This window comes from Polyodon spathula, unplaced genomic scaffold, assembly GCF_017654505.1.
Source record: "Polyodon spathula isolate WHYD16114869_AA unplaced genomic scaffold, ASM1765450v1 scaffolds_829, whole genome shotgun sequence".
Classification (NCBI taxonomy): Eukaryota; Metazoa; Chordata; class Actinopteri; order Acipenseriformes; family Polyodontidae; genus Polyodon; species Polyodon spathula.
In genome coordinates, this window is record NW_024472316.1 from 20,383 (window position 1) to 35,834 (window position 15,452).

The following is a 15,452-nucleotide window of genomic DNA, read 5'->3' on the forward strand; positions in this document are numbered from 1 at the left end:
AAATAATATATACCAGGGGTAGCAAAATACAGTTAACTGAATTCATTTTCTTCAACTGTACAGAGGGACAGTTGTCAACCTTATAGGCCAAAACTTATAACTAGCTCAAGATGCCCTTATGAAATGCAAGAATGTTCCCAGACCAAGTTTCATCACATACAAATGTGTTTCTTTGCAAATCATAATATAATTTCCTTGTGGTTTGAATATGATCCACATGTGAAATGGTCTCTGCTTGCCTCCCAGTAAGCCGGAGAACCACCAAACAGCACAATTGCTTGAGACCCAGTGCTGAAGGGCAGCTGTTCAGGTCAGCGTTGAAGTGCCCACTCAGTTTTGCCTTTGAGTTTACCTTAGAAATAATCGAGTAACCAGCGCAGACCTGCTTTTAAAAACAGCACTGGACATAAACTAGCAAGAAATTATTATAGTGCATGCAGGATAAAGCAGTCCTGGACACTGGTTTGCATTTACGAACATCATTTTATTAACAGTATCATTCCTAATCAGGAGAATGACTTGAGACTCTTAATGCTGTCCAGTACTGCCCTGTGCACTGAAAACCAGACACTGAGGGAGGGGAGGACGAGGGGTCTTTGGTCCCATGTTTGGGGGGGTGGCAGGACCTGGAGACAACGGAAGGCACTTCTTGTTTGAGAGCTGCCCCTGCAACAGGCAAACTCAGAGCTGCACAGTGTGTGCCATCGTGCTGCAGCTGCAGGAGTCTGTACACAATCAGACTGTTTCTTGAACAAAACAAAAAGGTGTTGCGCCAGAAAGGTGTTTTGTGTTTGACAATACATTCTTCTGTCCTTGCCGCTGTGAATGAGCATGCTACATTATTGTTCAAAAGCTACACTAGAGTTTTGCAATTAAGTGACCTTTATTATCTGAGACCTCACAGCTTGGTGTTTCATAAGGTTGCTATGCTCTTATTAAAACACACAATTATAAAGTAATACATTTCCAGCCCCAAACCAGTATTTAATTAGAAGCTCATGAATGCCCTATGTACGAGTCAGGGTGTGGCTCGGGTAGGATTGGAATAGAGGGCATTTCTCTACGCTGATAATCTTCTTTACCTGTCTGACTCCACCTCGGCCCTTCCTCGTGTTCTGTCGATCTTTGATAGATTTAGTAAATCTTCTGGATATAAACTCAATTGACATAAAAGTGAATTTATGATCAATTTACAACTTCAGCCTTTAAAATTTCATATGAAAAGTTTACATAATTAGTAATTACTGTTACACAACCCCATGCCAACCAATTCAATTCCACTCCTTTATTAGAGCATATAAAACAGGACTGCACACTGGGCAGCTCTGCCGTATTAACTCAGTTAAAAAGAATACACTGCCTAAATTCATATAGCCTCATCCCAAAATTCTTCTTTCTTTTAACACTAAACTCACCTCGACATTTACATGGAACAAGAAAAAATCATTGAATTCACACGTCCTTCCTTCAGAGACCAAAGCACCTAGGTTGTGGGCTCTGCCTAATTTCCACTTTTATTATTAGTCAGCAAATATTTGTTGTATTACACAGTGGCTGCACTCCCATCTACAGCAGGCGGGCCCAGCCAAGCTGCTTCTCGTCAGCCTCCTTCCTTACCATCACTGCCAACTTCCTCTCCACCGCTTTCCATTCCCCAGTTTAGCAACAACCCGTTAGTAAAAAATGCCCTTAAAACGTGGAACCAGTGCAGGCAGCCTTCTGGTTTCCAGTCCATATCAATGTTCTCTCCCATTGATGCCGCCTCCTATACCTGGCATAGAAAGGGTCTACAATGTTTGAAAGATCTTTACATTGACAGTAACTTTGCTTCCTTCAGTAAAATTTAACAAAGGACACTTTTTTTTGCTATTTGCAGATCCTGTGCCCATATTCCTTCCCACATCCCCCATTGATTCTTTACTTGAAAGGAGGATAGTAAGGGCATGTTATACAAAAGGTACCTTTCTGTCTTTTCCTTATCCTGCCCCTTTGTTGACTACGCTGAGGACTGCCTGGAAGCAGGATTTAAACTCCCCTCTTCCACATCATATTTGGGACTCTATTCTTCTCCAAGTGAAACAGATTTACTGTACTGATTTAGACCCCATGCCTGCCTGATCATATCCCTCTGGCCACGAGCACCCTGGCGTTTGCAGCCAAAGCCTTATTTTGTTCAATTGGAAGCACACTGCCCCACCCTCATATGTTCACTGGGTTACAGACGTCATGCAACTTGTCACACAGGAGGAAATCCGATCTACTCTCTGTGATCTAGTGACAAGTTTGATCCTGAATGCCAGCGCTCAGCCCTTGCTTAAGCTTTTCAAAAAGGTGCCTTTTTGCATCCAGCAGTAACTTCAAAAGACCCCAAAACACCCTTTTTCTTTTTTGGTATTGTTATTGTTTTTAGTGTGGGTTTGTTTTATTTTTTGGTGGCAGGTCTGTGCAACAGCTGTAGATTGTGTGTTGGATTTTTAACAGCTGCGGTTCTCAATACCTACAGCTTGGTTTTATTCGAGCAAAACTGAAGAATGCCAGTGGAGTGCACCAATCACTATCTGCGGCTTGCTTTATTTATTTATTTATTTATTTATTGTTACTGTCAGATCCACAGCAGTACAACAGAACAGCTAATTACAGCTTTTTCATTACTTGGCAACCAGAACGTCACCAATTACTGTTCTGAGCCTAATCATTTACAAAGTGGCATGCGTAATATAGTGTTACAATGCTTGTTTTGTTCCCCAGCTTTTAAAAAAAAAATAATAATAATTCACATCCTTGTGACCCAATAATTTCTATCCAAATCTGCACTGAAAGACAAACCGGACCGGTTTTAAAACCCATTCTACTGTCAATTAGCTTCCATGTTCACTGCTTCCCCAGAGTGCTGAACTTGTACATTTTCAAAATCACTGACAGCACTGCAGTACAGAGGACCCCTCTCCTCCACGCTGCACACACCCTCCTACAGAGCTTTCTTCTGTGCCACACTGCTTCTTTACAGCTGTCCAGCACAGACAGCCCTGCAGGACTCTGATAGCTGTGAAGCAGCATGGACCAGAGGGGCTTACTAAACAAGGGGGGGGGGGGGGCTGAAAAGGGTTCCAAAGATATAAAAAGGGACACCTTCAAGAGAATTACTGTTGCTTCTCCCCCCACAAAACCATACTTTAAATGCACAGACAAAAACACAATCAAGTTGAAGAAATACCCAGCACAGATAAAGTGGAATTCAATGCAGACTGTAACTAAGGCACTGAAGTGTGAGAGCGGCTTCACTGGAGACAGGAGGAAAAGAACAGCGAATTCTCCTCCTCCCAGTCTGCTAAAGGAAGCAGAAAGTTCAAGTATTTCTTGATGCAATTCTAGATGTTTGTGTTCATGTGTCCTTTTTTTTTGCAATTTGTAAGCTTTTCATATCTTCATTTATTACACTTCAGCTGTAGATTATTATTAATTTATCTAACTGTCGATTTAATTAACTTATCGAACTGTCGAATTCCAACTCCCCTAACAGTTATGCCACATCAGGCGAACCATGGAGCTACATTATCTATACCAGAGTCTCCATTGTGGAGCCAGATAATGAACTGAAGTCTTAACAATGCTTTTCCTTAAGGATCAACACCATCTACTGCCATGCTTACACAGCATTTCTCTACAATGAACAGGCAGGAACGGTCTTTGATCCCAATGATATAAATCACAGCAAACACTTTGAGCCACTCCAGTTTTTAACCAATCTGTACTTGCTAAGACAAAATACAAGAAAACCACAACTAGCTCAACATTATTCTTCAGTATAATGTTAAAAAAAAAAAAAAATTTAAGACAGTATCCTCCTAAGACTGGCACACAGTTCTACACCAACAGGCTGAACTGCTGCAGGAGCACCACCAGGGGGAGCCACAGGGTCTTTACAAGATACACTCCTCCCCAGAACTGATGCCTTTTCCAAAATAAACCTGCTCTCCATCTACAGTGAATCCATCCCAAACCTTTACCAAGACGACTTCAATAGACACGAACAGGGTGCGATTCAACTGATCTGAAACGGCTGGATCCAAACACCACCCATGTGGCTAAATGCACTTCCACTTCAGGGGTTTGAAACAGTGGAGTCTCAGGTCTGAAAGAATATTTCAGGAAGGGTCCTGTTTTTGTGGATTTAAATCAATGAGCCGTTACCTCGTGCAGTGAGCGAGTCCTGGAGGTGTGTGTGAGAGAGTGAGACAGAGAGCAGAGAACAGCTCTGTGTTCAAGGCAATGAAGAGGTAGTTTCATTCCCTGTTAAAGGCAGGAATGCAAGGCCAATTAATGCACTCAAATCAAGACCCACTGAAATCGGATCTGGGGCGAGGACATTTTCTGCAGGGGTTAGTGCTAATGAACGTCCCTCGCTGTTTCTTTAAGAATGTGGGTCATTAGACATCCTGGAATCAGTTCACTCCCCTCACACACCTCCACTATCTCTCTGAATGCAATGCGACACTCAGAAGGTACAGAGGTGTTCTCCAGACACTGCAAGAATGAAAGTCTTGGATACAAATATCCATTGTGGTTGTAAAAAACTAGGAAAGGCAAAATAGACAAAAAAGGTACCAAGGTATATAGATGTAGTTTTACGTGAATAACTGTAGATTGAAACATACGCAACAAACCAAAGCTGAAGGGAGCAATAGGGGACAGGGGTTCAAAAGAAGAAAAAGGGGCCTAAAGTGGCACAACAGCTGCAAGATGTAAACTTCGATTGGGTTTCTTCCATCGCTGGTGTCTCAGGGGCCTGGCGGAGGGCAGTGTGTTCGGGGAGGGCGCTGGGGGAGCCCGTTGGGCTGGTCCTGTCTGGGGCGAGGAGGCGCAGTCCCGTTGGTGGGAGGGTAAGGGCTGGCTGGGCTGGCCGGGCTGGCCGTGCTGGGCGGGGCTCTGTTCTGGTAGCGCAAGTTGGGCCTGTTGATGTTTCTGTTCCGGTCTTCGTAGCGGCCCTGGTACAACGCCCCGTTCGACCTTTGAACGGGAGGCTGGTAACCTTGACCCGGCCTTCTATTACCTTGGTAACCCTGCCAGGAGAAAACCAAAATTAGAAACACTCAAAATCACCCAAATCAAAACATTCCTGAACACTTCTAGGCTCTTGTACACGACAAGCTGAAAGTAGAAGACGTATAAAAACGAAGCGAATATTGCAAGCTGCTCAGATACAAGCCCTTCTTGCCTGCATGTCGGGTGACGGAGCCGCAGAGCTTTGCCTGAACGTTGCGGTGCTTCATTGTGTCAAAGTGAATCTCAAGAGGACTTATTTACAGTAAAACCTGTCAATTCAGGCACCGCTTGGCACTGGCAATTACAGTCTGCTGGTTTAAAAAATACCTTGTCAGTTTCAGTCGAAGAGCTGGCCAAGCAATTCAAGGATTGGATACATTTCTCCATTATATAGATTAGGATGTATCAAAACTATAGAACTTGATTAAACTTGGAAAGAAAATAAATGACATGGACTTTGCACAGTCAGATTTGCATTGATTTAAAGCACACAAGACTTACAAATGGAGCTGCATTCTAGAAGAGACAGACTGTACAGAGGATCACACCATTCCTCTCAATAAGGATTTGACAGGGACAAATCCCAGTTGGTTTCTGAATACAGAATGTCTGTTTGCAGAGGTGCTGGATCATACAGGAATTACTTTAATGTTTTTAATAATGTTAATAACCAGAAAAAGACCAGTTGAAACATGTCATTGAATTTATTAAGTTTAGCATTTTAAAAATGTAGCCCCAGGGAGTGTTAGTCATGGAGAGGCATCTCCAGGACAGCACACAGACCCAGCCTGGCCAGGGAGCGCTGCGATGCAGCTGGTTCAGTCTCACCTGTCTCTGGGGCTGTGCGGGCTGTCGAGGGCTGCTGCTGCTGCTGCTCGGGAGGCTGTTCCCAGAGGCCTGGGGCACAGAGGGCGGGCAGTCCTGGGTGCTCGGGGAGGACAGGGAGGCAGAGGAGACCGAGCTGCAGCGGGAGCGGTTGGAGTACCCAGTCTGGGGATGGTACACTGAGGGAGAGAAAGCACAGGAGGTACAGACCTGCTCGCATGGGTACAGAGTTCCTCCGACAGGCCCCTTGCTCTATTGAAATGGTTAGCAACTGTTAAATGAGAGGCGCAGCTATAACTTTAAAACAAATCACAATTAAAAAAGGTAAAACAGAAGAAACAGAGTCAAGGAGACAGTGTGGCTGTACATAGAAACGTAGAAGCAGAGAAAAAACTGTCAAGTACGCAAACCATCTTTAAATAGATTTAAAAAAAAAAAATTTCCCTCAGCATATTTTTCTAAGACAGTCACCATGAAAATGTAGCAAATGTAGTCATTTCAGAGATTAACAGGATTGTCAGATAACGAAAGACTAAGGACAAGCTTTGAAAATGTTATTTTAGCCTTTGTATCCTGGAAGTGCAGTAAACCAAGACAAAATCAGTCACACTGCACCAGTAAATTAATTAAGCAGGCACGGTTGCAATATAAAAAATGGATCTGAATCTTTCCAGACAGTCGGGACATGTTATTTACATGGGGGAAAAAGAAACAGGAACTTTACAGAACTCTTTAAAGAGAGGTGTGCATGTACAGGTGACATTTTTAAAAGCGATCGCAGACATCAAAATGTGTTGTGTAGATGTTATGCGAAGTGTGCACTGGTATTTATATTGGACGTCACACAGAGTCACATCATCTCTTAATGAAGCGCAAGACTGGAAAGCAGGACGACGCTGGCAGCTTGGCCAGCAGTATCCCCACAATACCTTGTCCAAACGTCATGATGCTTTTCTTAGCTGGTTCCAGTTCGTAGGTGAACTTGAGAGCCTTCCCCAGGTCTTCATCATACTTCCGCTCGCTAACAAAGTGCTGCAAGAGAAGAGAAACCGCGTCAGGCTTACAGCTGCACCCTGCATTACCCAAAAAGACAGGGGCACAGCAGGCATTGCTGAGACAGTAACTAGCAGACAGAGCGCTAGGAAACGTATTTCTTTCTTTTTTCAAATACACAATCAAGATACAATTCGTACCTTATGTACGTTTTTTTTTTTTTTTATTTTTTTAAAAAAGCATCTTGACAAAGAATGAAAACTGAGTTCCGGAACTACAAAGCCTAATTAAGTAACTTTACCGAGCGGATTGGAAAACATTCCCGGTAAAACACGTGATCCAGTGTTCTAAGAACACATACAGGTCAATGTGTGTTCCTGCAGATTACTCCTGCACTGTACGGGTAATATTGCATGAAACATGCAAAGGAAGCACAGCGGACTGAACTCCATCCGTGACAGATTTAAACACTAACTGAGATCGTATCATTCCACCAAAACGTGCAACGCTTAGCATAGAGTATTGGAGTATTGTATTGGAGATTAAAATGGTTTGTGATCCAAGTCAGCCTTACAACACATGCAATTAACATTTCCAGTCTGAAGTATCTGCAGGGCACATTCTGTTTGGGTATTCGTTCTCAAAGATGAATACCAATATTAATATCAGCGTTTTGTTATGATTGATGCAACTCCAATTCTGTCACCCAGGGTCGGGGTCCATTCCTGTTTAAAATCAATTCCAAATTCCCATTCCCTTTAAATCCATTCCAACACACAGCTGATCAAAACTGCAAACAGCAGTATTCTGTTAATGAGCTTCGCTGTGGCAACAAATTAATTAAAACTGAAGTCACTGCTTCAGAATTAAATGGGCTCCAAATGAAAGCATTCGAACAAATCGCACCAATCATGCCTCTAAAATATAAATTTGACTCCTTCGATGGAATTGGAAATCGATTTTTAAAAAGGAAATGACCCCAACTCTGCTGCCATCACCTTTAACTCAAGTCCCTTATTGTTAGTATCAGCCTATTATAAAATGTGTACTTGTTATACTTCTTTTGAAGGCCTTTTTATTTCAGTTAAATCTCTTGCGCTTCAATTTGCAATGGTGGAGCTCAATGTTTGGGTCTGTCAACACAGAACCATGCTAGAATACAGTAGTTCTGCAATTCTATAGTTTTGGCAGGGAAATAACTCCTGCAGTAACAAGATGACAAGGAAGGCAGACTATTGAAACAGACATCAGTTTTGATTCCCCCCCAAAAAAACCTTTAAACACAGTGCAGGACTCTGAAACCAACATGTTCTCCCTCCAGTCCAGGGCAGGCTTGAGCATGGAGACTGAACTGCTCCCTCACTCCCCCAGCAGAAAGGGTGCTCCAGTGTAGAACACAGCCCCTGCAGGCTCCTCCACGGCCCTACCTTTATATCTGCCCGGAGCTCACTCAGCTGTCCCACAGACATGACCACGGCCTGCTCACTCAGTCTCCTCAGCTCCTCCGCCTTCTTCTGACGGCTGTCCAGGATCGCCACTGAAACACAGACGCAGGGTCAACCCCCGACGCTCCTTCGTAGTGCACATGCCCGCATGTCCATCGGAACCTGTCAATCTCATTCTAATAAAATAATCTGAATTCGGTTCTTTCCATGGAGATGACAAACAAAAATTAAAAGTTATCAACTAGACGTCCGTGATGCGATCGCTGTTCAATAACTTCTTGTAACAAAGGGTCCATGATCTGATCAATTTCAGGTGACTGGTTCCCCAAGATATAGCCTCTACAGGGTCACCCCTCAAATTTCAAGAGGTAAGCCAGCTGTGAAAAAAAATCGAAACGATAACCATCGTCAACAGTGATTGTTCTCATTCTAGGTGTGACCGGGGCTTTACTCCAGCAGGAGTCCAGAACCCATCCACACTGGGGTTGAGGCTTCTGGTCCATGTATGGTCAAAACATTAGTCATTGAATTTTGAGTTCATATTTCTGAAGCCACTCGTTTCATGTATGTAGATTAGAGCGGCACTCTGCAGGCAGGACTCAGACAGTCATTCAAACTGCTTTTCGCACAGAGATCTGCTAGCGCGTGCCAAGTTTAATGATTCACTAGATGCGAGACCCATTCAAAAGCACAGAAAATCACCACAATCTGCATGCCGTGGCTTTTTCTTTGGAACTACTACCAAAGAGCTCCCAATGAGTCCAGCTTCAAAAAGTATGATTTGCTTAAATTGGTCAGTTTAAAGCTCATTAAAAAGGCACAGAACAATGGGACTGGTAAACGTAGGGCTGTGTTTGTTCTGGGATATGGAGAACAAGCATTTACACAAGCAAGAATAAAAATTAGGGGTGGGCTTTAAAAAAAGTCTTTAAAAAAAGCAATGGTGAGGGTTTGTCCATTGGAAACGAAGTGGAGAGAGACAGTAGAGGGCAGGAGGCAGTACAGAGGGGATGGAATGGGTTGCAAAGGCATGTAGAAACATTGGGATGACATTTTAGAACAGTATTCATCTATATAAAAACCAAATAAAAAACCTCCATGCAGTTTTAAATTACAAGTGGCTACTAGGTCGACCATTTTATACTTTGACTCTGGCAAACAGCCCTATATCAAAACGCCACATTGCTTGAGCAGGTACAGATGTATTAGCCATGGTGCCAGTAAATTGATTCCAGCACAGGAGAGCGACTCTCCATGGGATTCTACTCTCCCGCAGAGTGCCGAGAGGGGGCTGGATTTCCCTCAGTCCCCAGCAAGGAAGGCTATGATGGAATGCAGAGCTCTGGGATTATTTCTGCACAAAGACAGCATTCACAGGGAGACACCCGAGAAGGGAAGCTGCTTTCACAGACAAATCAAGCCCAGAGAACAGTTCCCAGCTCTCCAGGGGACGGGAAATGGAAAGCTGGTTTCTAGAAAGATAGTTACTATCAACCAAGGCAAAAACTCCCATCAGTTTGTAGCTGGGGGCTGTAGCAACACACACAGCTTCAGAACCACAGCGAACACACACAAACACAGCTTCAGAACCAGAGCAAACACACAGCTTCAGAACCACAGCAAACACACACACACACACAGCTTCAGAACCACAGCAAACACACACACACACACAGCTTCAGAACCACAGCAAACACACAGCTTCAGAACCACAGCAAACACACAGCTTCAGAACCACAGCAAACACACACAGCTTCAGAACCACAGCAAACACACACACACACAGCTTCAGAACCACAGCAAACACACACACACACACAGCTTCAGAACCACAGCAAACACACACAGCTTCAGAACCACAGCACACACACACACAGCTTCAGAACCACAGCAAACACACACAGCTTCAGAACCACAGCAAACACACACACACACACAGCTTCAGAACCACAGCAAACACACAGCTTCAGAACCACAGCAAACACACACACAGCTTCAGAACCACAGCAAAACACACACAAACACAGCTTCACAACCACAGCGAACAGTCACAAGGGCCCCCCCCAAAAAAAACAGAACTTTGTCAAAAACACTTCACTGAAACGATTGAGCGTCTTTTAGTATTTCAGACAGGCTGAGCGTTGCTGGAAATGTGGAGGCATAGTTATACTCACTGGCTTCTGCTTTGACTTTGTCCATTTCTGCCAACAAGGCAACCTCCCGGTCTATCAAGCTGACAAGAAACAAAAGGGAAGTTAGAGCCGTGGAAACTGCAGCCTTGCTAAAACCACACCTTTCCCCAATAACCACGCCGCGTTACTGTGAGGCCCCAGTACAACATGTTCTTTAGAGAAGCAACCTCTGGATACATTCCCCATTTGAAAATAATCCGAGTTTGTGAAGATCGTATTTGGTAAGAACAGATCTCAGTCCCGACACGGACGAGCAATTGGAGTGTTAAACACACTTGCTGGGCCTTGAAGCAATCTGCTCTGGTGTGTGTTTGACTTGAAACTAAACCCACTTCAGCCCAGTTGATAACGTCTTGTTTTAAACCTCTTGATGTTTAATACTGGATTGTGCAGGGTTAATGGAGCGTGCTTTCGAATCCGAGCCACAGCTCAAGCTGCTTAAAACTTCTGCTTTCACTTATCCACCAACCATGACTATCAACAGCAAGTACAGCACAGTATAGAAGGATGACAATTTGAGAAGCAGTTAGAGATCTATGCAAACACACTGAAAGCGTGACACACAGATGGACAGACAGACAAAGACAGCCCCTACTCGGAACCCTAAATCCCTGACATTAGCAATAATGTGCATACCAAAGTTTCCTAACAACTGTAGAAGCGGTTCTCCAGATAGAGACACATCTGTGAAATGCAAGATCCGTACAACCGCCTCCACATCCCCTTTACAGTGGGTCTCCAGTGTGGAAACAGAGACAACCTTATAATGTGATCAGCAGTAATGCAGGACTTTCAATTGTGAAGTGACCTTCTTACTGAGGTTGCCTAGCAGGGTTTCACTGGATAAGCACAGCACTCTAATTAAAAGAAAAAAATTATTGTACAATAAACACCACTCCCTTTCAAATCACGATACAATCTGAAGCTTCAATTAAGATATTGTATAGCTCCTGGCAGAGAGTCGTACAATATCCTTGACCCCTTTTTATTGCCGTTTAACAGAAACCTGGACTTGAGAATTTAAACCCACAGCGACAGCATTTTGGCACATACTGGCTTGTTATTCAAAGTGAAGTCTAGCCCAGCAAAGCAGCAGACTGGGCACCAAATCCAGGGTTTTCTTTATGTCTGAAGTACAGAGTGAATCCAGCAGGCGCTTCAGCATTTGAAAGCACTACAGCTTGGTGTTCAGTAGTGCAGGTTTGTAGGGTCAGGCGTTGGGACTCTGTCATGCTTTGTGATTTTGTTTGCGTTAGGGACAGGCCTTGCAAGCTGTCGACCCAGGCAGTCAAAACACAAGCTGCAAAAAAAGTACGTCAGAGACGCCCACCCCCTGCCATGCTGCGAATTCAAAAATCAGGACACCTCCATACATCCCCACAATTTGACTATTCATTCATTTAGAATGTAAATCGAGAAATAACTCTGGGAAACCGCAGGACCAGAGAGACCCAAGTGAAAGCACAACTCCGGCAGAGGCACGGTCTGCAAGGCGCTGCAGTGTTTTCACATTGTCACGTTTGTTTTACAGCCTTCTCAGGATTTACAATAAAAAAAAAACCCACCAAAACAAATAAAACTACCCACAGCTTCAAAACACTCAGATGCAAAACATTTAGGCTAATGCTTCACCACACAGTCTGCCTGCTTGACTTCTTCCAAGCTTGCATAAACAAAAAAACTAAAATCAGAAACAGACGACACTTTACTGTAGTAACGTATTCCCTTCAGAATTAGCATTACACTTCCTGTCACGTGCTAGTTCATATAACTCCAAGAATTACACAACTAGTTTTCATTCCAACCGAGCTCTCAATTACTTAACCAGACCCTCAATTCAACCGATCGTTTGCTTAATTAGAGCTTTAATTGTTTTCCATTCTGACAGAGTTGCCGAGTTCAGGTTACTTATAAAATGTCATAGCCAACTTGAAATATGCAACTGTTCTGGATCTGAAAACAATTAAAAGGTCTAATTTAGAAAATGCAGTTGAATGAAGGGTTCTAGTTCAGTAAATTGAAAACCAGCAGACACAGCAGGACCGGTTTGGAAAGCCGCGATATACAAGACGCACAAGGGGCATGAGAACTGGACACGTTCCCTCTATCAAGAGGAGCCTTAATGCGAGAAGACTTCTATGCATCCAGCAGCTTCGCTCTCTCTCTCCCGACTGTCATGGCCCTGTGTCTGGGGTGAGAAGTGACAACGTACCAGCTCTGCAGCTCGGCGAAGGTTTGCTTCATCTTCTTGATGGAGCAGTCCATCTCCTCCTTCACCACCACGCGGTAGCGAGTGAGGGAGGCCGTGCAGCGCTGCAGGTCTTTCACAGACTTGTCGATGTTGGAAGCTGGGAATCAAAACACACAAGAGTAACACTGGACACACAGAATAGAGTGTGCTGTACCAATACACAACCACCAGAGGGCACTTTAGTGCCATGTACCAGCTTTCAGCAGCCTATTGGATGCTTCTACTGTTCATATGATACAGGACCGCAAATGCCAAGAAATTACTACATTGCAAAAAGTCTACAAAAGGGTGCTCCAGTAGGAAACACATTACAATGCCCATGTTTTGTGATGTAGAATAGAATACAGTCTTCATTAGTTTCTATAAAACAAGCCGTTCCCACGATACTCCTGTTATGAGCGTGTCATTAAATTGAAGCCAGTTTCTTAAAGGACACTGAAACAAGCAGACCTCATTTTATATAATCCCTAGCTATTATTATTTAGTTCGAAACGGGGTGTATGTTTACACTTGCGTTGAAACCGCAGTTAAAGATGCCATTTCAGTACAAAGGCGGTTTAGAAACTCCCGCAATATTCATAAACATATCGAGCCTCTTCAGTCCAAGCTTAAGACTGACGAATGAAAATGTAAACGACCGCTTCCGAGAACGATATTTAATTTCTGTGGTAGTTTTGTGCCGACCAGCTGACTTTGCAACAAGTTACATTCAGCGAGGAGGTTCAGCCGGCACACAGGCTACAGACCAGGATGTATGAAACGCCACCGTGCTTACTTCAACATGCACTCGTTCAGCCCTATGAACCGCATCAGAGATCATTTCACCCCGATAACGGATAGAATACCTTGAAGTGCATTTAAGACAACTTTAAAACTAAACTCCGTAGAACAGTCGTGCAGTTTGTCCATCATTGCTATGGCAGAAGCTTGTACCGAGTTACTTGAAGATTTAAAAAGCATACCATGGATATAAAAGGGTTTGCAGTAGAGGCTTCAATAGTGCAGTCAGTCAAGCACTAGTACTGTGCTCTGCATTGTACAGTATAGCGTGCTGTAGGACACAAGCTGATATCAACCCTGTCAGTGTCTCTGCTGGATGACCGTGATTGTGTGTAAAGCTGGTGTCAAACAGCACCCTACGCCAATATATACCCCACGCCATCACTGCTGTGCAAGTCTTACAGAATTGGGGGGGTTATACTATCATAGAATCAAGCTGCGCCATCTACAGAACATCACATATACATTTAAAAAAAAACTTGTATATTACAGTAGTTTCAGGAGGCTGCGCTGTATGTATCAGGGTGTGCTGTATATTACAGCAGTTTCAGAAGGCTGCCCCGTGTGTATCTGGTCATCGGCACTCACCCAGTTTCTTGTTGGCTGCGCTGCCGTGCAGAGAGTCCTCGGGGAGGGGCAGGGAGAGTGCCGGGGAGGACTGGGTGCTGGTGCTGGTCCGGGAGTGCTGTTTATTGGAGCTCCTCTGGTTCTGGTGAACCCGGGACGCATGGGGCTGCTGAGGGGGCTGGCTCTGGAGCTCCACTCCAGGTTTGCCGTGTTCAAAATCCGCAACTAGAAGAGAGAGAAGATAAATAAAAAGGAGTTCCTGTCCCACACTTGCAGCGATGCTTTTCTCTTGCTTTCACCTTCCAACAGGTTTCTGGCGAAGGACTGCCAGACAAAACGACACTGAATACTGTAGCAGCCCTGTCACTCCTGGTTGAGTTGTATGGGTTTCCTCCAGTACCGCTATACTTGTGAGTTGGGGTGCTCATGCAAATATTTAATAAAGAGATCATCTATTCAGCGATACCAAGATATTTAATAAGCAAGGGGTTGCACGAGTGAGGAAACATTTGTTGTTCCCATAAACGGGTGTTTTGAACGCACAGGTTCTCCTATGAATCAGGCATCACAGACATATTCTGCCCATCAGGATGTTTTAAATGATCTGAATTCATTCCTCTTTGCTGAAAAGACATTTCACACCCGAAAGAGACTGCCGACATTACACCAACGATGCCCGACTTCCATGACACCATGTTACTTCCTGTGCTGCAGGTCTCAGTCTTACAGTACGAGTGACTCGCAGCAGACTTCATGGAACAGATATCTAGTCCACTGCTGGCTGCCCACACACAATCAATATCCAGTGCTTATCCAGGGCACTTTGAACTCAAGCTCTAGGAATATAACAGAGTGAAGGGAATAATCCTTGTTCTGCAATATCAATTCACCAAACCTGAAGGAGGAAGAATTGAGACATCAGAGGAGTAAAAACACTCAAACTTTCAATCACAGCATAGCCAGGGGACTGCGACAGCCCAGGGATCTAGCGAGGGTCCGGGTGAAAGATGCGCTGCTGCTCACCCTACTTAGCCAGACAAAACCGGCACAGTTCTGCTCAATTCCACTCGGGCAGCAGAACAAACATGCCATTCTACAAGAACCCTCCACCTAGAGAGCCGATGGCATTAGCATGGGCCACATAGCTTCCCATCTTCCTAAATATACATTTAAGGGGATTGATAACATTATAAAAGCCACTCAGCAAATCAAAAACCACTAGGTTATTATCTTGCTATAACCCTTGTCTTGTGCGCTAAAGGCACGGATAGCAGAGTTAGCTGTATCGTTTTTTAAAATGGTTGTTTATAGCAAGTTAATGTGCAGCTGATCTCTTGGTAGAAGAGTAATCTTCTC

General features: G+C 44.1%; 1 protein-coding gene across 6 annotated transcripts in view; it reads right to left on the reverse strand.

Annotated features, from left to right (window-relative positions):
* Positions 1-2,551: 2,551 nt before the first annotated feature.
* spats2 (spermatogenesis associated serine rich 2) overlaps positions 2,552-15,452 on the reverse strand; it is a 30,140-nt gene continuing 17,239 nt past the window's right edge. For all 6 annotated transcript variants that reach the window (XM_041241914.1, XM_041241911.1, XM_041241912.1 and 3 more), the window contains 7 exons: positions 14,118-14,321; positions 12,711-12,846; positions 10,481-10,539; positions 8,289-8,398; positions 6,798-6,900; positions 5,872-6,047; positions 2,552-5,060 (listed from right to left, as the gene is read on the reverse strand). In XM_041241914.1, the coding sequence (XP_041097848.1) occupies positions 4,779-5,060; positions 5,872-6,047; positions 6,798-6,900; positions 8,289-8,398; positions 10,481-10,539; positions 12,711-12,846; positions 14,118-14,321 (1,070 nt within the window). In that variant the 3' untranslated portion in view covers positions 2,552-4,778. The remainder of the gene's footprint in view (positions 5,061-5,871; positions 6,048-6,797; positions 6,901-8,288; positions 8,399-10,480; positions 10,540-12,710; positions 12,847-14,117; positions 14,322-15,452) is intronic.